Here is a 27,241-nt window from a genome sequence, read left to right as displayed (position 1 = left end):
GTCCCGAGGATAAAAATGTGACAAATCCAGGGCAGATATACCAGTGGCGCACAAAGTATTTGGCTGGGAACATATGTGACTCACTATCCTGGGGTCCCGAAAATTAATGATCACACAATCACCCTCCACTCTTTTAACCCCATTTCCCAACCAACACACTCTGCGAACAGTCACGATTTCAGCACAGGAAGTAGCCGGTAAAGGTCTATTTCGATTTAACCAGTGGATGACCTTGTTCTTCAGTTCACTGTGGGACTCGGACTTGTCCTGCAAGAGACATGGAACTCCCACTAAAATGACAGTATATGGATATGACTCTGGTGGGAGATTAATGCGTGGGAATTTTAAAAAGGAGCCAGTAACTTCACTATTGGAAGGACTGGTTATAGGGATACTAGTGACAGCATTAATATCTTTGTCAATGTTGGAAACGTTACTGGTAGATGAGTGAGAAGCATTCACCGTATGGGCAACAAGGGTTGGCCGATCAGTGGGTACACAAACCATGGGAGTATTGCCGCTAGAGGCAGCCCCTGCCTCAATAACTGTTTCAGGTGCTAATAGGGTCTTAGAAGTGGATGGGATCACAATGTGTTTCTCTAATAGGGCCAGGTTTGTAATCATCATACCCTCTAATTTCTCTAATGAACGCGAGAGCCGATTGACTCTTTCGTATAAGGGTAGAAAAAAAGACTTAAGTAGTTGTTCTATGGGCTCGACATAATCGGGAGTCAGGGGGAGGGAGTTGGACAGGATATCAGAGGGTTGAGATAGCACGGGGCTCTCAACAACAACAGGGGCGCTAAGTGGTGATTTGTGAAGAGAAATATGACGAGATTGGGTGGTTTTGGACGGTTTGGACACTATAGCAAGTTTACCCTTAGGGTGCACACCCCCACGTTTGGACTTCCCCTGGATAGGGCGGGACTTACGGGCCAATGGCTTAGTAGTAATACCTAACGGCTCGTTGGTGGGCTGAGGGTGGATGTCGCCAGCAGTTGGAAGCGGACCACTGGAAACAGAAACATTTGAAGTAGCAGGTAAATTGACCAACGAACACGGGGCAGGGGGAGTCTCTAATCCTGGATCATTACTAGGTAGTTGGTCAAGAATAGAATGGGGTAATCCACATACAGGAGAGGGAACAGCCATGATGTTGCCAAGTGACGATCTCTTGGCAGAAAGTTCAACAGACAGTCTTTTTTCTGTTAGGATTATTTCTTGTTCGAGGACCCGGGCTGCTCTGGTGATAAAATTGTCCAATGTTCCAGTGACACAACCCCCTACGCTGTCCCGCGCAGTCTTTCTACCTGACCTCAATGATGTCATTATTGAGGTAAGAAGCACACGGTAGAGGGGGCTTCCAGGGAGAATTAAAGTATAAAGTACTGGGGGTTAAGTGGCACTGGCGATGGCACGAGCAAATATGTTGGCCGGACCCGTCCTCGGCCGTCCACGAACGGCCCGCTCTTTGCCCGGTCTTCGCCCCGTGCTGCGACCCGCGCGCGTCCCGCTAGCGCGCCAGAGAAGGAGCCTGGGATAGTGCTGGAGGCAGGAGGGGGCGTGAACGGGAAGAGGAACCAGGTGAGACGAATCAGAGTGGCGCTGTGCACCGTGGTCCTCACAGTCCCGCAGCAGTAGAAGTCCGCAGCCTGCCCCCTTGTAGCAGCGTAGCATCCAGGTAGGTCTGCAAGCACCAACAAACACACACGAAGTGAGCACCGGCCAGGGTTTTATACTGAAGAGGCCGGCGAGCGGCTCCTGCGAAGCGGGGGCCGCTAGGCACTGCGTGTGTGAAAGAAGCCAAAGACGGGAAGAGGAACCAGGTGAGACGAATCAGAGTGGCGCTGTGCACCGTGGTCCTCGCAGTCCCGCAGCAGTAGAAGTCCGCAGCCTGCCCCCTTGTAGCAGCGTAGCGTCCAGGTAGGTCTGCAAGCACCAACAAACACACACGAAGTGAGCACCAGCCAGGGTTTTATACTGAAGAGGCCGGCGAGCGGCTCCCGCGAAGCGGGGGCCGCGAGGCGCTGCGTGTGTGGAGGAAGCCAAAGACGGGAAGAGGAACCAGGTGAGACGAATCAGAGTGGCGCTGTGCACCGTGGTCCTCGCAGTCCCGCAGCAGTAGAAGTCCGCAGCCTGCCCCCTTGTAGCAGCGTAGCGTCCAGGTAGGACTGCAAGCACCAACAAACACATTGATTTTTTTCTTATTTCAACTCCAAACTGTAACGTCACTCTAACCTTTGTTTTTTTAAAGTGAATTCATTATTTTTCTTTAATATAAGTTGAGATCTTATTACTGTACCTAACTATAACATTACTTTATCCTTTATCCTTTTTCTTCTAAAGACAAAATGGACTAGGACCTCCCCATAGAGTGAGTTGCACATCCCATCATATTATTCATTTGTAAAACCTCTATTTTGCATAATTTATAGTATTTATACACCCCACAAATACCTTTCTTCCATTTTAACCATTTCTGATCACGTTTTCGTTGCATGTGAACCAAGCTTTTGGGCATATGATTCATCCAATGCATAGAGCCAGAACATTATTGAAGAAAGGTATATCCTTGGCTTTACCCAATTGGTCCATTAACCGGCCCGAGTGTGGCAATGGGCCTAGCCTTGTATTGGCATTCTCTCAGTCTCGCTGACTCCTGAGCTCCAATTCACAAGTCTCCAACAGTTAATCAGATTCCTCATTGACAATGTGATATACAGTAGCCCTGGGATTTCTAAACACATTGACCTACTCTCGTAATGAAGAGACTTGAACAAAATAAAACTAGAGGCCTTCATCCAATTGCTCCTCAGAAGGCCTGACATTCAGAACTTCATCCAGAACTTTTATGACCATTCTATGCCACTTGCAATACCTGAAATAAAAATCTTACAAAACTTCAGGAAATACAGCAAATTCACTTTTATTATAAATATGATGTTGGTAAAGAATACATGTGCAAATGAGTTACTTAATATATATGCATGTAAAAATAGGATTTTTGTTTCTTCTTTAGATGGTGGATATTTGTCAGTGGAGCTTTCTTGATGATTTATTGTGAATTCTTTCCCAAACAGTCACCTGCTATTTTCAAAAACTTCTCCATGATTTGTTTGTTTTGTGGAGTGAAATTAGGCACCTTTTCAGAAATGTAACTCATCAAGGCTTCTGTATAAATCTTGAAAAGAGAAAGACAAAGTTTAAGCATAAGTGCAACTGCCATAATGAAGTTCAATGTAAGTTTTCCCTGTTTAGCACAAATCAATTACATCTGCACATTTGCCATTGAGTGTCTTATCATTCCATAATCAATATATATCTCAAGATCTATATTACACTATTGCAGACCCAGTTTTCCACGGATCATGTTGCTATTTACTCTCATACAGGTCATAGTTATCTGTCAGTTCTGTAAGCTCTGATCTTCTTTTTTTAAGAGTTTTCTCGCCAAAATTGGAATTCCAATGTAGGGGAATACTTTTGGCATTTCTTTATTATATACCTGGATAAATCAACAGACTTGATCCCCCTGTTTATCCCACTTTTACATCCAACACATCACTCATGCCTTCTGTCAGTTGATTATCAATTTTTAGTGGATTCTCAAGAAAATATTACACCTTAGACATTCATGGCCAACGACTGCCACCATTTACTGTGCCTACTGACTCACTCAATCATCATACCCATTGTCTATGCTTATAATTCATTTCATGCTGCATTTTGTGGCTTTAGGTACACCTCTGCATAGATTATATGTCTCAAATCCAACATGACAGATAGTGAACATGAATCTAATGACTGTAAATCTCACATCCAGGTGCATGAAAACTTTAGAAATGACCCAGTGATCAGTGCCTTGAGGAAAAGAAGAGGTTCGGACCTTTTTATTTTCCTAGAAGTTTTCCTTTAATGCTTGGGACTTCCATAACGCCATTCCTGATCAGTTTAAAATAGTCTGCATTCTTGAAATTACAGGTTGCCACTAAACAGTTCCAAAATTGTGAATCATGTGCAGTGCAGACTTCACTGTCCTGCCAGAAGATTATCTGAGAGACATCGATATACATATAACAAGCATTGGCAATGGCAATAGGTCTGGCTTTAAAGGAATGTTGTATGGTAATGTGAAGCTTTACAAGTAGATGCATATATCTTTCTATGAAAGCAAAGAACTGTAGATTAACATTGGTTAAAGTTAAAAGGTCAGGTGGCAGTTGTACTGTCAAGCCAGGCCTACAAATCCATGTAGGTTAATGACTGCCAAACTGCCATCTGTGCTGCTGCCAGAGAAAGGCAAACACCATAAACTATGTAGTTATCTAAAACATTTTTATAGCATTGCAATGTCATGTGTCTGCCCCTGAAAATTCAAGCTCAGACAGCTGGATAACTAAATAAATGATCAGAGCGGAGGAGGGCAAGCACTTTATTTTCTGGAAGCACACAACTTCTGCCCAATCAAAACATGTACTCCTGGCCCCCAACATGTGGGCGGAGTCAATGCACCTCTCTAGTGGTACTCACATAATGTTCTGGCAACAGCTGCACAGTCAAGCAACACCATACAAATAGTACACTTGTGGCCTGATTCACAAATTTAAACGTACATGTTTGTGTAAATGTATGCTTTTTCTGTATTCATAAAACTACACTTTAATAGATGTTTATTAGTGTGGAGGCTCCACAGACAGGTCGGAGAACTGCACACATAAAAAGATAGGAAAAGCCTATCTCCTTATGTGCGGAGTTCTCCACCCCGACTGCGGAGCTTCTGCACTTATAAACGTAATATATATAGGCAGTTTTGTGACAACAGAAAAAGCATAAATTTACACAAACGTGTAGCTTTACTTTTGTGAATCAGGTCCAAAGAAAATGTCTAGTGACTGAGCACTGACATTGAACATAACGAACAACAAAGAGTCTCATTACAGGATCACACAAGTATTAGAGTCTTCTTCTCTTGTCCAAGGGGGGAGGGATGTGTGAAACTACTCATCCGTGTGTCTTGTTTTCGTCTGTCAGATTCCATCTGACAGTGGAGAGTTTTTGGATACCGAGGCGATAGCCTCATGACTCCACATTCACTTTGACTTTTTTAGTCACTGTTTAGGTTGTCTTATTGATGTGTGACGCTTTGTCACAGTTGAGGTTGGATCACAAGTTCAGCGCTGTGATAGGCCGCAGGTTGCGGTACATTTGGTTTGCGGAAGTGTCAGCAAGTTTTATCGCAGAGTCTTGTATTCGTCTGCCAAATGTCTTCTGGCGGTGATGAGCTTTTGATGGCTGCCACTGCGGTTGCCTTCTGACAGTGATGAGTTTTGGGTACCTGCCGGGGCGAATTGCCCTCAGGCAGTGATGAGTTTTTGGATGCTGTGTTGCTGTTTCAGTTTCACAAGGTTAGCGCTTCGATGGGCCTCGGGTAGTGGTCAAATGGGTTTGTAGAAATATCTGCAAGTTTCCTGATCAGTGGGTTATGTTTTTGATCCAATCCTTTGTAGAATGTCTGGTTGAGTTTGCGGAGATTGTCGTCCAACATCTCAACGCCTAGGTCTCTGTGGAGGTCTGCTGTTCTTGTGAAGATTGGAGCACCTGCTGCAATCCGTAAGGCCCTGCTCTGTAGTCTCTGCAGGTCTTTCCGATGCTGCGGGCGGCAGCCACTCCAAACTGGTGAAGCCTACGTCATGGTTGGTCGAATTATTGCGGTGATTACTCGCACCTTGCTCTGCAAGGGCATCGACTTGGTCTTCAGGAGTGGGTATAATGCAGACAGTTTTGTTGCTGCTTTCTGGCAGGTCTTCTCTATGTGGTATCTCCATGTGAGGTTAGAGTCCAGAGTCACCCCCAAGTAGGAGCTGCTGTTTTCCCATTTGATCTCATCCCCATTGAGGAGGATCGGTGGAACAGTGTGAAACTACTGAGCCGTATCCCCCTTTTTATCCTCCTCTTGCTCCTTAACTCACCCCCTGATTGGGGGGCTTGCTTTTGTCCAAAAGGGGCCAATCCTGGCCCCCCCCGGCCTATCCTACATGCTAATAGGGACGGGGGCGGGCCTCCCACTCCCGGATGGCGTTTTGTCCCGGTCCTCTATTGCAGACATGCCAACCCTCCCGATTCAGGCGGGAGACTACCGATTTCAAGGCTAGTCTCCCGCCTCCCGATTCAAGCATCCAGAAACCCAATTCCTTGGGGTTTCAGCTGACAGGGCTTGGTATTGTGTAACGTGCTAATTCTTCCAGCAATAGTCAGAGTGGCGACGCAGGGGCTCTTGAAGGGGTGAAAAACCAACAAAGCCTCATTAACAAGTCAATGGTCTTTTAAAGACCTGTGAAGTATTCGGGGCGGCTGTATGTGTGCCCGGGAATCAGTTTCAGCCCGGGCTGCCACACTAGAAGTGGGGGGGGGGGAGGGGGTCGGTGTATGCACTGCCAACAACCTGCCAGGCCAGTGCACAACACTTGCATCACCCTCTCTCTGCCTGCCATTGCGCTCCATGCTTCTGAAAGGTAAGAAAAAAAACGTGCATTTGCGTTTCAAATGTCCGATCCTGCAGCAGCACACTTCCAAGGCCCATACATGACAGTAACCCGATTCAAGGCCCCATTCTCCCGATTTTTTCTAACTAATCTCCCACTTTGCTCTTCTGAAATGGTGGCATGTATGCTATTGGGTCCGGCTTTGCCTCCCCGGCCTGGGTCCTAAATCGATTTGGAGTATAAAACAATTTAAAAAATAAGCCTAAAATTGGGTAAAAATTATTTTTACAAAATATAAAGTGTGAAGTTCGGCATCAGACGGTGATGTTGTAAAAAACAGAAAATGTGTGCACTAACAACGAAAACGCATTTCCATGAACAAAAGACTAAATAAAAGTACATAGATAACATAAAATACATTTGAAAATGGTTGCGCCGTTTGATGTATGACAAGTAAGCTATTTACATAAGAAATAACATGGACTGAAAAAAATGAAAGAAGCTGAGTGAGCAAAAGAAAGAAAGGCACGCCCTTTCATGGGTGGACAGAGCACAGACGCACCAATCAGAAAGCAAGGTTCCGGAAAGGAGAGCCAATGCTGGGTTTGCTATATCACCACTGCCTCAACAAAAAAATGTTTTCCTTTGCCCAGATGTTAATGTTTCTATTTCCACTTTATGAGTCGGGACCCTCCTAATTTGTGTTTTGCTATCATTAGGAACATCTTACTGTTTCACATTTCCTAATAATGATGTAGAATTTCAAAAAGGTATGTGAAAATGAGCAATTAACTATAAAATATGCCTGGCTGACTGTTCTTTTAACTAAAAGGACATGTGGGCAAAACGTGCCACAATGATTCACATGCCTCGATTAAGATAGGATTCCGGGTCAGTGGATGCTGATGGAAAATGGGGACAAGACTGCCTTCTTTCTCCATGACAGAGGGAGACCGCAGCACCTCGCTGCCCTCCTGTGCGCAGGCGCAACTATGAAGGGTTAACTAAACGATCAAGGATCCATCACATAACCAAGCTAGCCGTTTATGATTAAAGGATGTGCATGGATACCTTGAAGTTATCAGCATCCTTCAAAACCTTCCGAAAGATGTCCAGTTCCTGGGTAAGTCTGGCCGGGTCATCCGTGTGTCTGCAGGCCTCGGCCAGTGCTTGCAGCATTTGTTGACCCAGTGTGGCATACTCTGGCGCGTGCTCGACGTCTGCAGGCGCGATGATTCCAAGACTGTTCTCAAAGTAACGAAGAAGGAACAGATCAATGCCCTTGCACCTAGAAAGGAAAAAAGGCAAACGATGTAACATCATCATTATCATGAAAGTTGCATTGATGGGTTTTATTTAAAACATCTTTAGAAGTTGTATTTAAAATATCTTTAGAAGCTGTAGGATGTAACTTAAGCACGAATGTAAGCTAGTAATCACATTACACCGTCCCAAAAGCCTCACAGCTGCAATCATCTCATCTTCTCCAAAAAAGGTGTGACCTCAGCTGCTTGACCTAACGGAAGTTTTTCTGCTCAGAGTTGTTTATCAGGAAGTTCAAGGCGTCAGCGAGACCACTCAACCAACGAATCCAACCAACCATCAGATGAACCAAGCTGTGTTCACTCACAAGAGGGTGCCTAAGTCCACGTCAGTCATCCGCATGGACAACCCTTGAAGCATTTGTCATATTTTCAGTTGCATTTCCCCATGAACACTCTTTTCTAATGCTTTCTAGAGCGTGATTTTTGAACCCACTATCCTATATTTATAATTTATGTGGCCTTTGTCTTAAAAAAACTTTTTCCCATAACTGTTTCGACCTTTTCGATTCTTTAAAAGTTTTTTCGCCTAAATATTTGGACCTTAAAGATTCTTATGTCTTAACTGCATTGTTATTTTAGCTATTTTTTTCATTTGTAGCACACACATTTCCTCCGAGGAAGCCATTGCTGTTTGTACCTACTAACCGACGGTGAGCCAGGAATTACTCAAAGAAGTAAGTTCATCAGAGTGAGTCAGGTTGTACTGGCACTGTGGAATATCATTCATAGCTAACAACCTAACTGAGGCCTCTCAGCTTAACAATACTATTCCCTGTGTGCATCACATCACACTGTGTTCCCTTGCAGTAGAATACCCTGCCATCCTCCCTTGCAGATTTCACTGTGGTCTCCCCAGCCACATCACATTGCTGCACATGCAACACATAACCATAGATTCCCCCACTGTTTATCACAAAATGCCCTCTGTAGCACAGGCTTGTCTACGTGGGTGTCTTCATTTCTCATGGCTAGTCTGCAAAAATACCCATATGCTTTTCGGCTATCTACAGGTATTGAATGGGTGTATGTATTTATAGTAGTCTGTGCATCTGGAAGCCTGTATGTTTTCGGTCTGTCCTCAAGCGTCTTTGTATTGATGACAAGCTCACTGGAAATTGCACAGATTAGGAAGTGTGGTATTTCAGTGGTGGTGCCCTCTGAGTAGCCAAACTATGACAGAATCCTATATAGTTCTTTTAAGCTGAATTAAACTTTGGTGATCCATGTGAAGTAATGCAATATTTGCGCTATTTAAAAATCCTGATTTGTTTGCTCTGTGGTGTTGTAGTTGGAGGATTTAGTCTGGCTTGCTATTTGACTACCCCCATTTGAGTTGTAACCTGCCTAGATTTGCTTTCAGTTTCGCCATCATTTATAGAGTCAAGGAGTCCTTCTGTGTTTAGGGACAGTGCGTGTCAAAACTGACATTTGCTGGTCAAAGTCATCTGTGATTCAGCTAGACAACTGTACAATTGCTCACATTTTAAGTGAAGTTTGGAAGAGAAATGTGCCAGTTTCTAAGAGATTAAGATTCATCCATTAGCTGTAATGACTGCTGCTCTGGGCCCTTTCTGTTGATGCTATCTTGTTTGAAAGGTTTAGCCTGAAAGAGATGATGTGATAGTCATTCCAGTTTGTGGGCATATTTCCTGCGATTGTGCCATGTCCTGGTAGTGCAATGATTGCATCCAAGGCATGTTCTGCTGTGTCAATTAATGCATTTGTGAAAGCTCCATTCTTCAGGGGTGGTCTCAATAGGAAATCTACACTTACCAAGCTATACTTACCTTGATGATATATTGGTAGCCAATATATATATATTTTTTTGCAGATTTTATAGAGCGCGAACTCGACCCGAAGGTATTGGAGCGCTTTACATGAGCACCGGATACGTTACACATTCAGGCACGGGGAGATTAAGTGATTTGCCCAGAATCACAGGATGTGAATGCGACCCGAGGCTCGAACCCTGGTTTTCAGCACCAAAGTCGACAGTCTAGCCGACGGACCACATCCTCTCCCCCACTGCATTTTGCACTAGATGATGGTACTGGGCGATATTCTGCCACTCAGTATTGTGACTTACAACCAAGTGAGGAGCCCATAGGTGACTTCTTTGCGAGGGTCTGTATGGGCCCAAGACTAGAATCCCTTCCCCTTGATGGCAATCCATTGCCTATCCAGCTCTTAACCCAGTATTGCCACCAGATATTTCAAGCCTACAAATTATATTTCTTCCATAGCATCTAACATCTCCAAATCTATCAGCACTAGAAGTTTCAAATGCCTTCATTACAGCTGCCACTAGATTACTCAACAGTTGCACCCTTAGAAAACCCACCCTGGATGCCTTTAACCAGTACACACCTGTTTCTGCTCCTTGGTGGACCCAATACACTATTTAACGTGGTGGTCTCTCTCCAGCACATGTCTATGAGTTGTTTGCCTGTAGGCCCTGAGTTAAATATATGAATCATTTTCCACAGCTGCCTTTCTCCATCCCTTCATGAGTTCTTGTGTGGGCCTTCGCAAGCATAGTCTATAATCTGTCTCCCTCTGCAAATGTTCAGGTGACCGGGGGGGGTAACTATTATTTGTACACCCTGGGCAATGGCCACCTAATCTGGGCCTAGCAACATTTGTGTGTGTCGTTTGTCTACAATCTAGGTGTTTCTGCATGCAAGTTTGTGACTTTGGGACCTTGACTGTCTATTACCAGCTGTTCCCTGCAGATTGCCCATATAACATGCATGGGAGGACTCCACAGCCTACTTAATAGGGCTGAATTTCTCCTGGACATGCTTGTAGGCTGCTATTCATCACTACTGTGCTGACTCTTTGGATAATTTACAATTGATCCCTGTAGATCATGCATGCATGAGGCTGCTCCTCATGCCTGGTTGAGTGAACCCTTTAGGCACATATGAAAAGATTAAAATATTCCTTAGAGCTTTATGATGGCTACATGTATCTATTGCATGCTATGAGCTGCTCCTCTGTCGCCCTTGGACAGACTCCATTGGGCACACCAAACAACATATGAGGTCAGGACAAAAAACTCAGATCAAGAGTGCTGATGTGATGCACACAGTGAATAGTATTGTTAAGCTGAGAGGCCTCAGTCATGTTGTTAGCTGTGAATGATATTCCACAGTGCCAGTAAAACCTGACTCACAATGATGAACTTAATTCTTTGAGTAATTCCTAGCTCACCATCGGTTAGTAGGTACAAGCAGCAATGGCTTCCTCAGAGGAAATGTGTTCCCTTTGCACTTAGTGCACAGTTCTAAAAGCATTGCTGATGTTGCATTATAATCTAGTAAGCATAATGTTTTGCCTCTGTTGATAATATAATCGCAATTTATCAAAAAGTTGGGACTACTCTTAAATTGTGCCCTTTTTAATAATACCCATTGAGATGTTGCTGCATAAATTTCTAAAAGTTCAGAATTGTGACTTAAAATTAACCCTGGGCGCGACACTACGCTTCGCCCACGTAGTGTACGTAGCGCTGCCTGCTTCGTAGTTTTCGAAGTAGGCGAAGCAGGCAGCGCCTACGTACACTACGTGGGCGAAGCGTAGCTGCCTGCCGCCCGCCACCCGCCTCCCGCCCGCCGTACTTTTAAAAGCTAAAATAAATTTGTAATAAAGCAAATTAGGCACTTACCTGACGCGCGGCGTCTCCCGGGGCTCCATCTTCCTGTTTTTCAATATTCCTGACAAATGCGCATGCGCGGACTCCCGCGCATGCGCATTTCTCGCAAGAAATGCACATGCGCGGGCGTCCGCGCTTGCGCATTTGTCAGGAATATTGAAAAACAGGAAGAGGGAGCCCCGGGAGACGCCGCGCGTCAGGTAAGTGCCTTTAATTTGCTTTATTACAAATTCATTTTATCTTTTAAAAGTAGGGTGGGTGGGTGGCGGGTGGCGCGTAGTGGGGCTACGCGAAGCGCGTAGTGCGCGTAGATTTTGGCACACTACGTGCTGCTTCACGTAGCCCCACTACGCCCACTACGCCCACCCTTACTTAAAATCCGACTTTACCATTAAAGAAGGTTTAAAATGCAACTCTTTAGAGATCAAACTTAATATTCTCATCTGCTCCCAATTGAAAGTTATCACTTATTAAATTTAACAAGGTAACCCAATGTTATCCTATGGAAGAGGTAAGCCTTGCAGTAGTGAAAAATGTATTTAATGTTTTTTCGCTATCAAGACATGTAAAAGTTAAAAGTGCATGTCCAGCATTTTAAATACAATGCACCCTGCCCCATGGGATGTTTAGGGCCTACCCTAGGGGTGACATATGTATTAAAAAGGAAGGTTTATGCCTAGCAAAGGGTTCATTTTGTCAGGTTGAAATGGCTGTTTAAACTGCACATACAGGATGCAATAGCATTCCTGGATATGTTTAAAAGGCTACTTAAGTGGGTGGGAGAATAAGGGCTGTAGGCCCGCTAGTAGCATTTATATTACAGGCCTGGGTACATGAAGTATCACTTTACTAGGCTCTTGCTAGTAAATTAAATGAGCTAATTGGGGGTATGCTGACTTCACCATGTTTAAAGCAGAAAGCACAAGCACTTTAGCACTGGTTAGCATTGGGAAAGTGCACACCAAGAGTCCTAAAACTCAACAAAAATAGGTTCAGAAAACCGGAGGGTGAAGGCAAAAGTGTAGGACGACCCTGCAGAAAGGGCCAAGTCCAACAAACGCTTTTATGAATTGAGATTTTTATCAGTCAGTATGACGTGCACATTACTTAATGAAGGCGGAACAAATTCAATTTAATTCACATTTCCTGGGGCATCAACAGCTAACAAAAGGAATGTGCATGTCTAGATTATCTATGAATCAAACCCGTTTTAAATGGAATTAGGAGCCTATGGACAAAGTGGAATTGTTACAACCAAATCTATCTTTTTTGTACCTGCCAGGAATTCTTGGCAGCTATAAACCATTTATGGGGCGGAGCTCTTCCTCACAAGTGCGGAGGTCTCACAACTGTAAGTACCACTCAAGGGTGTGAAGTGGTGGTTCCAATGTAACATTGGCCTGGGAGTTTAGGGATGTCCCCTCCGCCTTTTTCACCCTTGAAAAGGTCACAAACTTACTAAAGAGCAGGGCTGGTGTAACTCTTCTTCCAGGGTGGCATAGTGAATGGATCATTCACAGTTTTGGTCAGGTGTACCGGAAGGGGTCATGCCATTGAAAAACTGTTTTTGCCGGTGGAGAAAAAAGTGTGATTGCCCAGGGGATCCTTTTACATCTGTGCAGACTTTTCTGCTATGGTGAGCTCAGCATAGCTGGAATATGATCCACAGATAAAGGCTCCTGACCATCCCAGGAGTGTGCCTGGAAACGTGCACCTTGCACAGCGTTCCAGGCAAAGCTCTGGAAATTACTGACCAGCAAAATCAGGAAAAGTATGGTAATAGAGATCTCCACCAATACTTTTTCTGTGAATCAGGCCCACTCAGTCAGTCATATGAGCTAATTAACTCTGCATTAGTCGCACCCAATATACCAAACATAACCTATTTGTGCGGCATAAGTACATCTTGACTCACACATGGAAACACTGAAGGAATGTAGAAAGGCTCTTTATTTGGAGTATATAACTTTTTACTACTTGTTACAATAGCAATGCCAGTAGCATACCATAAAGGAGGCATTTTTGCGCATGTTCAACTACAGTACATGTGTGTATGTATGCACAGGACCAATTGAGAGCCAACACACACTGATATTGAAAGGGTCCCTAGAGGGCCATGTTTTCATGTCCTTAAATGTACAAGCAAAAGAACTGATATATTTTTGGACAATAAATGTAAGATCCCTTAAGGTAATTCAAGAAAGTGATGCGGTTCTTGTTTACATTTACACATTTTACTTCAGGTTGCATGATATATGTGCCCCTATTCTTTTATTTCCTCTTCCCATATGTTTTACTGTAGTTTTGTTTTTCATGCAATATATCAGTCTTGTATAGTGAATAGTACAAACTGAGTTGGTTAAAGGTGTGGGTGGTGTACTTAATGGGCAAATGTTTGGAGTCAGGCTAATGGCAGTGTGAGTTTCTAACAGACCTTGTCACTGGGTCATAATGGTGACCAGACTACATGCTCATCTAAACCTTGGCCTCTCTGCAGAATACACAGAGCGATGGCCACTGTTCTGCCATTTGTCGAACAAGTTACTTAGCATCGGAAATATAATTTTTAGTGGATTCTCTATCTAACTGCAAATTCCTCATCTTGTGAATTCTCCAGCTGCCAGACTGGATCTAGAAGTTTTTCTTCTGCAATTCCCATGAATGCCAGTAGGTGGCACTCTGAGACTCTGCATCAACTTTGTTACACCCAAAAAAGTGACGCTAAAGCCTTACATAATTGCCACCCCTGCATGCAGACATCAGTTTCTTTCAGAACCTTATTAAGCTGCCGGACGCAGAACCGTTGACTGATCAAATTATACAGTGTGCAGATTTCTAAATTGCGACTTTTTCAAGATGGAGGAAAGAGACCATTGCATTGAACGGGGAGATGGGAGGTTGTGGGAGGAATCTGCAGTTAGCTACAATATCCACCAGAAAGAGTGTTATCAAAGGTAAGTAACTTGTTCTTACGATGGATAATTCTAAACACAGATTCTTCACGTTGTGAATAGGTACAAAAGCAGTATCCCCCAAGGTGATTGGTCTGCGGAAAGGCTCAAACCTAAAAGTCCAGCAGTACCGCATTGGCAAAGTGTCCCTTTGGATGGACCTCGCTATCTATGCAGAAATGGGTTGTCAGCTTGTGAACTGATGCCCACTTTGCCGCCTGGCAGATATCTAAGTCAGATATTCAGCATGCCAATGCTGTGGTAGCAGCCTTGTCCTAGTGGAATGAGCCCTCAAGCCTTCTGAGAGCTGCTTCTTGGCCAATGCATAGCAGATTTCGGTGCAGAGGACTGTCCACCTTGAAACAGTTTTTTTCTGCACTACCTTACCCTTCATTGCTCCTGAAAACCCCACAAAGATCCGATGGTCCATCCAATGTTGCTTGGTGAGATTGATGTAAAAGCTTAGGGTTCTTTAGGAGTCTAAATGATGGGGTCTTTACACCTCTTGCAATGCATAAGGTGGAACAAAGAATGATAGAAAAGTATTAAATAGACTGACATGAAAAGGCATCACAACTTTGGGCAGGAATGCAGCACTAGTCCGTGGCATCAGTTTGTCTGGAAAAATGGTGGTATACAATTGCTGGACAAACAATGCCGGCAACTCACGCATGTGAATATCTGGTTTTATTACAATGAGAAAGACTGTTTTCAGAGTCAAAAGGTGCAGAGGACTGCTGTGCATTGGTTTGAAAGGGGTACACGTCAAATATGTCAGAACCAAGTTAAAGTCCCACTGTAGCATCACAAATGGTTTGGGTGGAAATGTATGTTAATCCTTTCAGAAAATGCATCACAACAGGTGATTTGAACAATGATGGGTGACCTGGTAAATATAAAAAGACCAACAAAGACAACAAATAGGCTTTAACAGTGACCACAGCAAGTCCTTGCTAGTCTAAAGATTTCATTAAAAGCAGCACAGCTGACAATTGGCTTAGAACGGTTCTATATGACAAGAATTACCCCAAGCCCCAAACCTCTCCCATCATAGATATCTTTTGTAGAAGGCCACCTGGTTGCCAAGATGAGATTGACTACCTCTGGAGGGAGGTTGAGCAAAGTCAGCTGTTGCTGCTCTTTCTCCATGAATGGTGTGTATTATTCAGGCTTGGGTAGAGAACACTGTCCTGCTTCTACAATGAAGCAGCATACTGATCTGCCAGCAGATGCTCAAGACCAGGACTTCAGTGTGCCACACTCTCCTGTGTCCATCCGAAGCCACAAAGATTACTTGGACCCTGTTGTTCCTAATCTTCTTCAGAAATCTGTGTAAGAGAGTCAGAGGCAGGAAGGCATACAGGAGTCCAGAGCTTCTCTCCAGGCAGAAGACTTGTCTGAGAGAGTGTTGCCTTGAAAACTCCAACTTGCAAATGTTTGGACACTCTGCATTTTCAATGGTGGCAAAAAGATTGAGCCAGGGTTCTCCCCATTGCTGGAAGACACCCTGTGCCACTTCTGGGTGTAATTGCACTATGCAATGTTGGGTGAGTTGTTCTGCCCTGGCATTCAAAGATCCTGCCAAGCAGTAGGACACTAAGAAGACACCCTGGCAACTCAGCCAGGTCCAGAGGTGCCAGGGCCTTCTGGCACAGGACCCAGGAACCCACTCCACTCTGCTTGTTGCGGTACGCCATGGCAGTTGTGTTGTTCATGAGATCCTGAACTAACCTAGGAGAGAAAGGCCTTTAGCGCCAATTGAATATCCAGCAACTCTAACAGATTGATGTTGAGGTGGGTCTCCGTCAGAGACCAGAGACCCCTAATAATACCTCCCCAAGAGGACCTATCCAATTTAGCAACAATGCGCCCATCATGACTGTCAACTCTGGATGCAGTAGAGAAAGGGGTCTGCCGCCAGTCCAATTGTGAAAGAACAGCAACCACTGCAGATCTTTCACCGTCTCCTCCGAAACCTGAATGGACACCAACAGGTTTCCTTTGTGTGAGTCAATGAGACTTCAAACCCCACTACGGAGCCAGCATGTGCCACCTGGCGTGTCCCACAACCAGGATTCAGGAGGCGAGAATGCCAAGAAGCCTCAGAGCCACTCTCACTGAGATCCAGGATGGAGACTGAAACACTGGGATCATAACTTAAAGGTTGTGGATTCACTGAGCCAGTGAAAACACCGTATCCACAACCACTTGGATGAACAGAAGCCTCTGGGAAGGAGTCAGGTGTGGCTTTGGCACATTGATGAAGAACCCCAAAGGTGTGATGAGGATTGCCATCATCTGGAGATGGTCTACCAATGACTACAGCAAGCCCGCCTTCGGCGGTCAGTCACTAAGATATGGGAAGACTAGTATTCCCCACTCAGAAGATGTGCTGTAACCACTGGCATGACTTTCATGAACACCTATGGGGCTCTGGTAATATTAAAATGGAGCATACAAAACTGAAAATTGCCCACCTTAATCCTTATGTAAAAACTGAGGAACTTCAGGACTGGGAAGTGAAAATAGCCATCCTACAAATCCAACAATGCCGTCCAGTCATCCGGATCAGGGCATTTTTAACTAGGCCGGCTTTAGCAATGATCTAAAACAGAATGAAGGCCACCATCCTTCTTTAAAACCGGCAATAACATGAATAACATCTAGTCCCTTTTTCTGGTGCCAGGGCCCTCTCAATTTCTCCTTTGACCAAAATGGCCTGAACTTCTAGGTGGAGGATGGACAAACAGTCCCCAGGAAGAGGTATGTAATGGAGGTATATGTGGCAGATCAAACAAGAATGATAAGGCATATCCTCGTGGGGCAATCTGTAGCTACCATTGATCTGATGTGATGCTCTGCCACACTTGGAGAAAATATTGCAGGCTGCCTTCATCCGGGTGGCCACCTACCAAGGGGGGCAAGGTATAGTGGTTTTGTTGCTATGGCAGGAGGGGCAGATGATTAGGCAGTGCTCTCTATCCCTGAGGACCTGAACGCTGTCAGTTTTATTTTAGAAACCTGGCCTCAAAAGGGATGTGGACGTCTGTTGTTGTATTGGCCCTTGACAGTGCCATTGTTGAAAACTGCTACCAAATCATAACAAGCATTGGCATAGCCAATAGGTCTCACTTTTGGGACCTTATAAGTATTTAGTTATGCAGCACAATATCCTTGGTGCAACAACATCAACTGTTGCATGGCTGAACACTTATAAGGTCCCAAAGGCGAGACCTATTGGCTATGCCAATGCTTGTTTTTGTGTGGAAATAAACAAATGAAATGACCATTGGAAACACATATTAAAGATATGGACAACATGAGTATAAGCATAAATTAGGTTAAGGCCTCTGATCATACACAATGAATGATGAGAACGAAATGCACTACTTTCCATACGTGGGTGCTATTATATACAAAGAATCAGAATATTTATTAGGCACTTACAATTGAAAAATGGATATTGTGTCCAATAGTGAGCAGTACTACTAATGTCAAACCAGTTTACGGCTGTAATTGTATGTTCTATAGAGAACCAATTTGTGATTGATACTGTAATCCCTAGGTTCAAATAGAATGCTCTTTTCATGCTCTCCTCTATTTGTCAATCTAAACAGCCATATATGACCCATCTGAGCTCATCAGAAGGACGGGGGCTGCCTTCCTGTTGGAATACCAGTGTCAAGTCCTGCCTGACAGGTCTCTGAGCCACATGTAAAACTTTGGTGCACTTGAAAGGGAGCAAACAATATGCCAGGACAATTCTTGTGTATCCCCTGTCTGGGTGCTGCAGGACCCTGCTTTTGGCCTACCAGACTTTTGTCTCCTAGCTTGTTGTAGGTACTGAGCTTGCTTTAAACTGGATTTTAGTGCTAGATGTGGTAGGACACTAATGATTACTATAGCAAACTCCCTTGCACACCCATACCCTTTGATCCCAAGTTTAGAATAGCTGAAGATCTAAATCTTGAAAATGCCAGGGTGCAAGCCATTTTGGCACTGTTCACAGTAAGGCAAGCTACTGAAAAGGAGGATAGGGTTGCCCCTCAAACTTTTATCCCATTGCTTACTGAGTGCCCAGGTGCCCTCCCCTCACCTCCCCACCAAAAAGGCATGAATGAGGCATCCTGAGAAAAACACTATTTGGACATGCAGAAGATCAAAAAAGGACCAAATCTGCTGTGTATTGCCTCAGAAGGAAGGACCCTGCTCCCTCTTGTACACAGGATATAGGAGTGGGCTCCAAAGGTCAGTTGACTGACCTCCTGGTATCTACAGGGACACAACAAACTGCAAGAGACCTTTGACTATTGGTAACTAAAACTGACCTGGACTTTGCTGTTGGCTTCTGCCTGACACACAGAGTCCCTCAGTGCCCTCCCCTGAGGTCCTGGGCACCTTAGTAGTGTATTCATGTGGGTGTTTGGGCACCAGAATAAAGTTTACAAACTTTAAAAGGAAACTTTTCCACCATAGCTTCAGGGGGACCTACAGGAAAAGTACCTGATTGGCAGTTCCATGGTACTGGACTGAATGTCAGCTTCATCCCGGTCATGGCTCACAGAAAGTTCGAAGTGCACTATTGCCTTGCAAATTATCTTGCTCCACTGCAGCAGCCACAATTTCAGTAGCACCCCGCTCAAGTAGGATTTTTCTCCTCCAAAAGTGATAAAAGTCCCTTTCTGCATTGGGATTTAAGAACTGTTGAACTTCTAGACTTCCACTTGTACCATTCCATCTGTATCCAATCAGAGTTGCATTGCTGTCAACCTTAAATTACACCTAGGTCCTGATCTCTCACTTCTATCATGGGCCCTTTGTGGTTTTTCATTTACATATTTTAAAATTAATATCTCTGAAGATCCTTATTGGATTTGTTGTTGGTCTTATTTTACCCATAACATGTTTCTCTTTATTTTAAAATTGCTTATGGATTTTTCGTGTTTTTGGTCTTTTCTGCGGTGTATGCCCTGCGTAATTACTTTTTACATTGCCTTTGATTTAAGCCTGACTACTTTACGTCACAGTACCAGGTACAGAACACAGGCTTATTTTGTTTCATGTGTATGACATCTGGCAAGTAGTGGCCTTATACTTTGAGTGGAACACTTGCCAATCGCAAATAATAATTGTTGGAAATGGCCCTTTTTGCAGGGTCATCCCTAAACTTTTTGCCTTCCTCCTGTAGTTTTTTCTGACCTGTTTGTGTTGATTTTATGACTCTGAGCACTTTACCACTGCTGATCACTGCTAAAGTGCATATGCTCTCCCTGTGTAAATATGACATGTGAATTGGTATATCCATGATTGGCTTCTTTGGTTTACCTGTTAGTCCCTAGTAATGTGGCCTGTGGGTGCCCAGGACTAGTAAACCAAATGCTGCTGGTAGGCCTGCAGCGCTGAGTTGTGCAACCCACAGAAGCAGCTTGTAAAGTGTGTCTCAGACATGCCACTGCAGTGTCTGTGTGCAGTCTAGAACTGCCATCTTGGCTGGGAAGTGCACCCACTTCCCAGCCCCTGAACCTTCCCTTAGCATCATGTAAGCCACCCCTATGGTAGGGTGCATTGTATGTGTAAGGTAGGACATGCTCTGATGTGTGTAGCATGTCCTGGTAGTGAATTACACCCAATTTCGTTTTTCACTACTGTAAGGTTACCTGTTCTCCATAGGCCAGAATGAGAAGTTTGCCTTTTTACATTCTATAGTCCTAACTGACCCATAGAACATGGTATTGAAACAAATTTAGTATGCCTGAGCTCAGAATATTAAAATACATATTTTAGTGAAGTTTATTTTTATATTCTGTGTTTGAAAATACCACTTTTAGAAAGTAGGTATTTTCTTGCCTAAGCCTTCCAGTGTGCTCTGCTGTTATGTGTATTGGCTGTCTGGGTTTGGAGTGACAGGGCTGGGGAATTCCAGGAGACAGGGTGAGGTGTGCCAGTGGTGAATAGAGAGATCTGCATCTAGATGGGTGGGAGGAGTTGCACCTGGGACCTGAATAGGGCTGTGCCTTCCCTCCACAATGCTGGCTCCACCTCCTACGGTGCGTCTGATGTCTCTGCCCTGCACCCTGAAAGGAAAGAAGCAGCCTGTTAAACAAAGTGCTCCAGGACTGAGCAGAACTGGTTCTGGCTGGGTTCAGTGACTTGTGACTCTTTAGAACAAAGACTTTTGGGGTGTAAATATCTGTGCTGAAACCCCTACAATTTGTATTGCCCCTGGATCTCAAGACCAACCTCTGTCCGTGGAACTGAAGAAAGCTGCAGGAGAGGACTGTCCTGGTGTTGTGTGCTGTTCCCTGGATTGGCCTGCAGTAGTTTTCATTGGACTGGAAAAAGGAGGGAAAAGGAGCTGTAAGAGAACGTTTTAATCTTGAACCTGCAATCACCCAAGGGCTAGAGAGAGAGCTAGCCCCCTGACTGAAGTCTCAGGACCAGTAGACTTCATTTCGTCGCTAAAGCCTCAAAATTATCGCTAAAGCCTAAAAATCATCGCTACACCGACAGAGCGTAAAGAAAATAATCGCATCGCTACCGCCGAAGGCTCGCAGGCCTGATCATTGCCCCGCACGTTTGCGGTCAGAAAATCATCGCTACAGCTGCTGAGCGTAAAGAAAATCGCCGCATCCCTGCCGCTGAAGGCTCGCTGGCCTGATCATCGCCCCGCACGTTTGAGACCAGAAAATCATCGCTACAGCTGCTGAGCGTAAAGAAAATTGTCGCATCGCTGCCGCTGAGGGCCCGCTGGCCTGATCATTGCCCCGCACGTTTGCGGCCAGAAAATCATCGCTACAGCTGCTGAGCATAAAGAAAATCATCACTAACCCCCGTTAGCGAGCGGCCATGACCAGAGTGTGAGGAAAAACATCGCTAACCCGCCGGAGCGACCTTTCTTGTGGATTATTTGCCAACATCTCAGAACTGTGAGTAGAGGGGTCGCAGAGTCCACTGTCCTGAACTGAACTTTACCTTACCCATTGGAACTATTTTTGCAGCATCCAGAGAGAACTATTTTTGTACAGTATTGTGATTTCCTCGTTATTTGGTCTTGTGATAAGTCTCTATAAATATAACTATTTTCTTTGATAACTACCTGTGTTGTGTCCCTTTGTAGTGTTCCTCACTGTATTTACTGTGTATGATCATCAACGCTTTACACACTGCCTCTGAGATTAGCCTAACGGCTCGTGCTACGTTACCAGAGGGTGGAGCAGGGGTTGTCAAGGGGTTGCAGCCCTTCACTCTGACTTAAAAAGAAGTGTCCCTGCTTGGACAGTGGCCATCCACTGCCAACCAGAGACCCCATTTCTAACAATAATAGACTTTCCTACAAGCATCATGTAAAGTACCCAGCATATACAAATGACACACACTCATTTTCGACTTAACAACAAACTAAATAACATCACTACCACCAACTTGTGGTTGGAACACATACTCCAATGTATGAAAAGAACTAAGACAGATCGTGGTAATGGGAGGTAGTGACACTGTGTCATTAACTAGCTGGCCCCTATACTTTAGGATTCCTTGTTCCAGCACAGAGTTCTAGATTTGTTCATTCCACAAGTCAGTCAATGCAGTGATGAAATACTCCAAAGGAATAACCAGGAAGAAAGGAGTATAATGATTGCCATGTCCCACCCGGACTGCTGCAAAATCTACAATGACCTCCCCAAAATTCTCATTACACGGCCACAAAGTCAAGCAGCCAGAGTGCACCTTAATCCACGGAAACAGGGCCACGTTTAGACAGCTCTGAAATACTGTACTGGCTACCAGTCGGTCCATACCATGATTTAATTTAAGTTTCTTTGCATTGTTCACTAAGTTTTCTGGAAATTAGTTCCACTCTGCACCTCAATTACAAAACATCCATTTACACAGCAACGTTCGCTCAAGCACATGAAACACAAGTGTCGATCCTTGGCTGTCAAGGTCCTTGAGATCTGAACATGGTCACATGCATTTCTGGAAACCCCTGAACGCTGGCGTATTCATACACTATACCTGCTAGAATACGTTCAATATTGTTTTCGGGGGGTAATTGTTTATTCACTATTCTTTTGCCTGGAGGTAACTAATATATTTGATGTAACACAATATAGAAACGCCTAAATAAATGGGTAGTCTAGTTCGAGAGGAGGATTAATGTTTCACGGAGAACCGCATACCATCAAACCGGCAGTGTGTGGAATCAAGACTACAAAAAACATATTTTGCAAACACATATTACAAAACGTAATCCCCGATGCCTCGAACTGATATAGAAGTTTCAATCTACATCGAACGCCAATATAAAACACTACCCTGTAACTAAACTTGAAATGTAGACTTCACTTGCCACAGACTCGCAGGGCTTTGTAGAGTGAGACTGTGGAGAGTGGGTCCAGGCCTCACGCGTTTCAGCATCGGCCTGTGTGAGCAAGAGCTCTACCTGACTAGACTTTGATGCTTCAAGTCCACCTTGGACCCATGGGCAGGACAACTCTTCTCTTTGGGAAAAAGAGAGGGGAGGTGTGCAGGTGACCTGCATCAAAGGCGGATTATATCGCCGCCCTCTGCCGGAGGACTTTAAGAGTGGGCTCTTCCACATAATACCGTGGCAGCAGATAAGCGTAACAGAAAGTTGCATGCTAGGAATAGCGCACTCACCTCTCTATTTCACACACCTGGGTCTGCTCCAGTCTAGTCCAGCAGGAGTTTATGTCGCTGCTTCGCGGACTGATTACGTCATGCGCGTAGTCCAGCAGGAGTTTATGTCGCCGCTTCGCGGACTGCTTACGTCATGCGCGGCACGCGCCCTCATTCGGTGCTTGGAGATCAGGGGAACATTTTTTTAAAACAAGGCCACCACCCCTTGAATCGTATGTTAAACAAGCACAACTCGTCGAAGTTCGCGGAAATAGTTCTCGAGAGAAACAAGCATTGGCCCTGCACGCGAGAACAATCATCGCGGCACCGGCGCTTTACTTTGAACATTAAAAGTAAAGCGCGGGTGCCGCGATTATAGCAAAAGTAAAGAAATAGATTTTTTTTCTATTTCTTTACTTTTGCGAAGGTGAAAGTCATCATGGTTCTAATGACCCGTGAAAGACTGCTGGTGACCGGCTGCGCGTGTGCACGGTCGCGTGAACGCAAGCGCTAGGCCAGCCAGCAGCACTTTGACATCTACAAAATGTCTCTCTGAGCAGCGCATGCGCGCTGACTCAGCGAGACTAAAAAGGGGTAGAACTTTTAACGATGTAACTGCACAGGTGTTAAAAGGCCAAAGCATTCAAGTCCAGTTCTGCGTTGTTGCCAAAAAGATGAGACCTGTCAAAGGTATGTCTGACTAGGACTCCTGGACATCACCTGAAAAACACATGGATCTCTTCCAGGCGTGATACCTAAACACCACACAGGTACCGACTGCCCTGCCCAAGCAGTTGATAGTGTCCAGTCCAGGTAATGAATGTCACTGGATAAATTGTGCAAAGTTTGCTCTGTATTCTTCTGGGACCATCACCAAGCTCTCACCAACCATGTCCCACAATACGTTAGAAGTAACGTCCCATTAGCCAGCCGACATTATCTGCTCTTAATGCCGGAGTAGCAATGGAGTACATCCATTTCCCAAAAGACTCCATATCTTTGTACTCTCTGTCTGGAGATGTAGTGGGAATGAGTCTGATTTAAGACTTCTGGTGGATGCCTGGACCACCAAACTTTCCAACATAGGATGTTGCCACAGAAAGGCCAGGGCTTCTGGCGCAGGTCTATGTCTTCTGGCCACTTTCCCATTTAACAGAGAGCAAGAACAGGGTTTGGTCCATGTGCAGAGTAATGTACCAGCCAGTGATTCATTGAATGATAAGAGTGGTTCAAAGAAATTCTGCCCTGCCTGTCGGACTTCCAGGAGCACATTTGTTTTAACGTCCACAGATTATAATTAGAGATCAAGAAATGCAATTGCATGGCAGATAACCACTACAAAGGAGGCCGATTATTCAGTTAATGGGCGTAGGTAATTTTGGAGCAGTATCCAGGCCACTGGTCTATGGATCCATATATTCTCATCATCATAGATTTGGTAATCATCTTGTTCATTATCAAGATCATGTTCGCTATGGATCCAAACAAAAGAGGTTGGCAAATAAATACCGGTTCTGAGGCAAAGGCAGAGTTCTTTCTGAGTCTGAAAGAGGCTGTGTCAGTTGAGGCAAAATTGGAGGACGAGAGTTCGGTCGAGGATATGGCAGGATCTGTTCTGAGTCGGATAATGAGTTTTTCCTCTCGCATCGGGGCAAGCATCGATGTGTTAGGGGCTAGTGTGAATTGTGCTCCAGAAATGGAATTGGGATGGGCGTCGGACATAGAGTCTGGCCGGACTCTGCTGTGGGGTCGAGTGGCATGGATGGCACTGGGGACAGATTCACTGTCCGTAACTGACCTGGAGGCCTCCTCAGATTCGTTAAATCCCAAAAGTGGAGAAGAAAGAGCCTGTATGCTGCCGAAGATACACACCATATCCTCCTGGAGGGCTTCCACCTGTTATGGCGTCGCCAATGTCTCCGGAAATGTGAGGTGCATTAGGACAAGTTGGGGAATCCGTTCTCCAGCAGGAGTTCATGACCGAGACCAGGTGGGACCTTGGCATCTGCACACCTTCTCAGAATTAGAGTGGCAGGATGTGGGAGAGTCCCACTGTGAATTTTTGATGCTTATTTTTTGACTTGGACTTGCCCTAAGACCTGGAGTGGGAAGACAGTCTGTTGCAGTAACGAACTAGAGAGCAGCAACAGGACCGTGTCTCAAATTTGATCGATAACGTTTTTCTTTGCTCTCTGACAATGTTCCAAGAGATAGAGTTTGGTTTCACATTCCTGGATCACCTTTTGTTTCATCCTGGGACAGTTTTCAAAAGACTTGGAGTCATGTAAGGACCCTAGGAACAGGGAAGATGCCTGGTGAGGGTCAGACACTGAAGTTTGTTTGAGACAATGCTTACAAGGTTTATACCCTGTTGAGGGATTACATGTCCCTTGCACACTGTAGAAATGTTTTATTAGAATCTTTTTCGTCAAAACGGAAGAGTGAGGGAACAAGCTCAGTTTCTAAGTTGGAAGGTGTGGATTGAAAGAAACTAACATCAGCGACCACAGGTGATGATTATATGGTATTTGACCTCACTTTTGGGGCAGGATAGAGTTGATGTAGAGCCGCATGACACCACCTACCAGAGTACAAGGGAATTGCTGAAAAAATGATCTGGATCCAGTCTGGCTCCAGGGAGCATTCACAAGTTGAGGATTCTGAAGTTAGAAATATCTATCACCTACCAGGGGAAAGTGTGTGAAGGTGGTAGTGGTTCTCAGCTGTTGAAATATTGATCGTGCAGTATTTCCAAAGTCAAGGGTGTGTGGGTAACTGTGTACTTGTGTGTGTCTGAGTGATAGTGGAGGGGAGGAAACTAGTGGAAGTATATGCAGAAGGAGAAAGTCAAAAGGGGGTGAAAGATTGTGAGACATGAAGATGGAGGGACTTGAAACCCGGGCCGGGGAAGATGTAGCCGGACCCGATGGGGGTCAAAGGCAAACGCCGCCCAGAGGCAGGAAGCCCTCCCCCCCGTCGCAGAAGCACGCGAAAGAGTGGGCGATCAGAATTGGTAGCCCCAAGGTAGCCGCTGGCCCCCCAATCAGGGAGCGAGGCGGCAAGCGGCTGGGGGGGTTAAGAAGGGGCGCAAGGCCCAGAGTTAGCACTCAACCCCTCCCAGCAAGACGAGGACAGAGTAATGTGGTTGAAGGAGAGCATAAATACCCGCGCTAATGGACAGATTGCAGAGGAAAGTGATGTGAAGGGGAGAAGAAGAGTAATCGAGACACTAAGCACGATACCCCCACACCCCCGTAGACCTGCATAATGTTTAATTCACAATCTGAGATTTTCAATTGTTTTTTACAGAATTTTATCTATTTAGAATTTAAACATTCTCGAAACGTATTAATCACAATAATCTAATTGCTGTTGTTCATTTATGTGATATTGAATGCAAATCAACTCTAGCAAGCATTACCAAAGCCCATAGGCCTGGCTTGTTTTAGTTTTATGTGCTGGTTGTCCTGTGATATTTTCGGATGCAGTAAGAGAATGTATACAGATCCATTCAGATACTGGTCGAATGGCAAGATATCTCAACCACAGAATTCAAGTTCGAATGTTTTTGGACATGCCTGTAATTAAATAGGCCACGCCTCTTGCAAAGGATTCCTTGTTACACTTCTTTGGCACATTCCTTTTATAGAGCATCACCTTTTTCACTCCACTTAAGTCTCTGCTCCACTCGCTCTAAATTGTATTTCACATACGAAAAGAAATAATGGAAAGAAAAAACTCCTTTCAGCAGTTATTATTACCATGGATGCTACGAAAACATGTGAGATTAACATTTTTTTTTAAGCGATTTACATCTCAGTAACGCACTGCAACATATTATAACATACCACATAACATTACACGGGGTTAAATTAAGCTTCGATGACTGTAAAAATGGCATCTTGGCGAATAGATTTTATTACATTTTTAATTAAGTTAAGATTATTTCTTGTTTTCGTGATACACATGCGTTTGGTATGTTTCCTCCCCATATCCACTGCTGCCTTCAGTTTGCTTACCTTTTTAGAATGTCTGTTCCCCCTCTCCTCACAAACTCGGATGTCAAAATCTGACCAACAGCTGTTGCTTCGGGACTTGTCAGAGCCACAGTGGCCATGGTGGCTAGCATATATTCACAGCCAGATGTGAGGCGATGCTCGGGCAGGTGCTCCACGGGATGAAATAAATGTA

The 27,241-nt window shown here is 44.7% G+C and overlaps 1 protein-coding gene across 1 annotated transcript; it reads right to left on the bottom strand.

Annotated features, from left to right (window-relative positions):
- Positions 1 to 2,910: 2,910 nt before the first annotated feature.
- Positions 2,911 to 27,241, bottom strand: LOC146790090 (uncharacterized). Its single transcript, XM_085628444.1, has 3 exons — positions 27,070 to 27,241; positions 7,554 to 7,770; positions 2,911 to 3,181 (listed from the first exon to the last, which is right to left on the bottom strand). Exons 1-3 carry the CDS (start codon positions 27,177 to 27,179, stop codon positions 3,056 to 3,058), a joined length of 453 nt encoding a protein of 150 aa, XP_085484570.1. The 5' UTR covers positions 27,180 to 27,241; the 3' UTR covers positions 2,911 to 3,055.

Source organism: Triturus cristatus, chromosome 10, assembly GCF_964204655.1.
Source record: "Triturus cristatus chromosome 10, aTriCri1.1, whole genome shotgun sequence".
Lineage (NCBI taxonomy): Eukaryota > Metazoa > Chordata > Amphibia > Caudata > Salamandridae > Triturus > Triturus cristatus.
This window is presented reverse-complemented; position numbering and strand designations above follow the sequence as displayed.

Bases quoted from the DNA above. Each gene is read 5' to 3' on its own strand.
- LOC146790090 (XM_085628444.1), bottom strand. From the start codon at position 27,179: ATGCTAGCCACCATGGCCACTGTGGCTCTGACAAGTCCCGAAGCAACA. The intron at 7,771-27,069 runs GTAAGCAAACTG...TTTCCTTTCTAG, and splicing joins GGAACAGACATTCTAAAAAG to GTGCAAGGGCATTGATCTGT. The intron at 3,182-7,553 runs GTATCCATGCAC...TCTCTTTTCAAG, and splicing joins AGGATGCTGATAACTTCAAG to ATTTATACAGAAGCCTTGAT.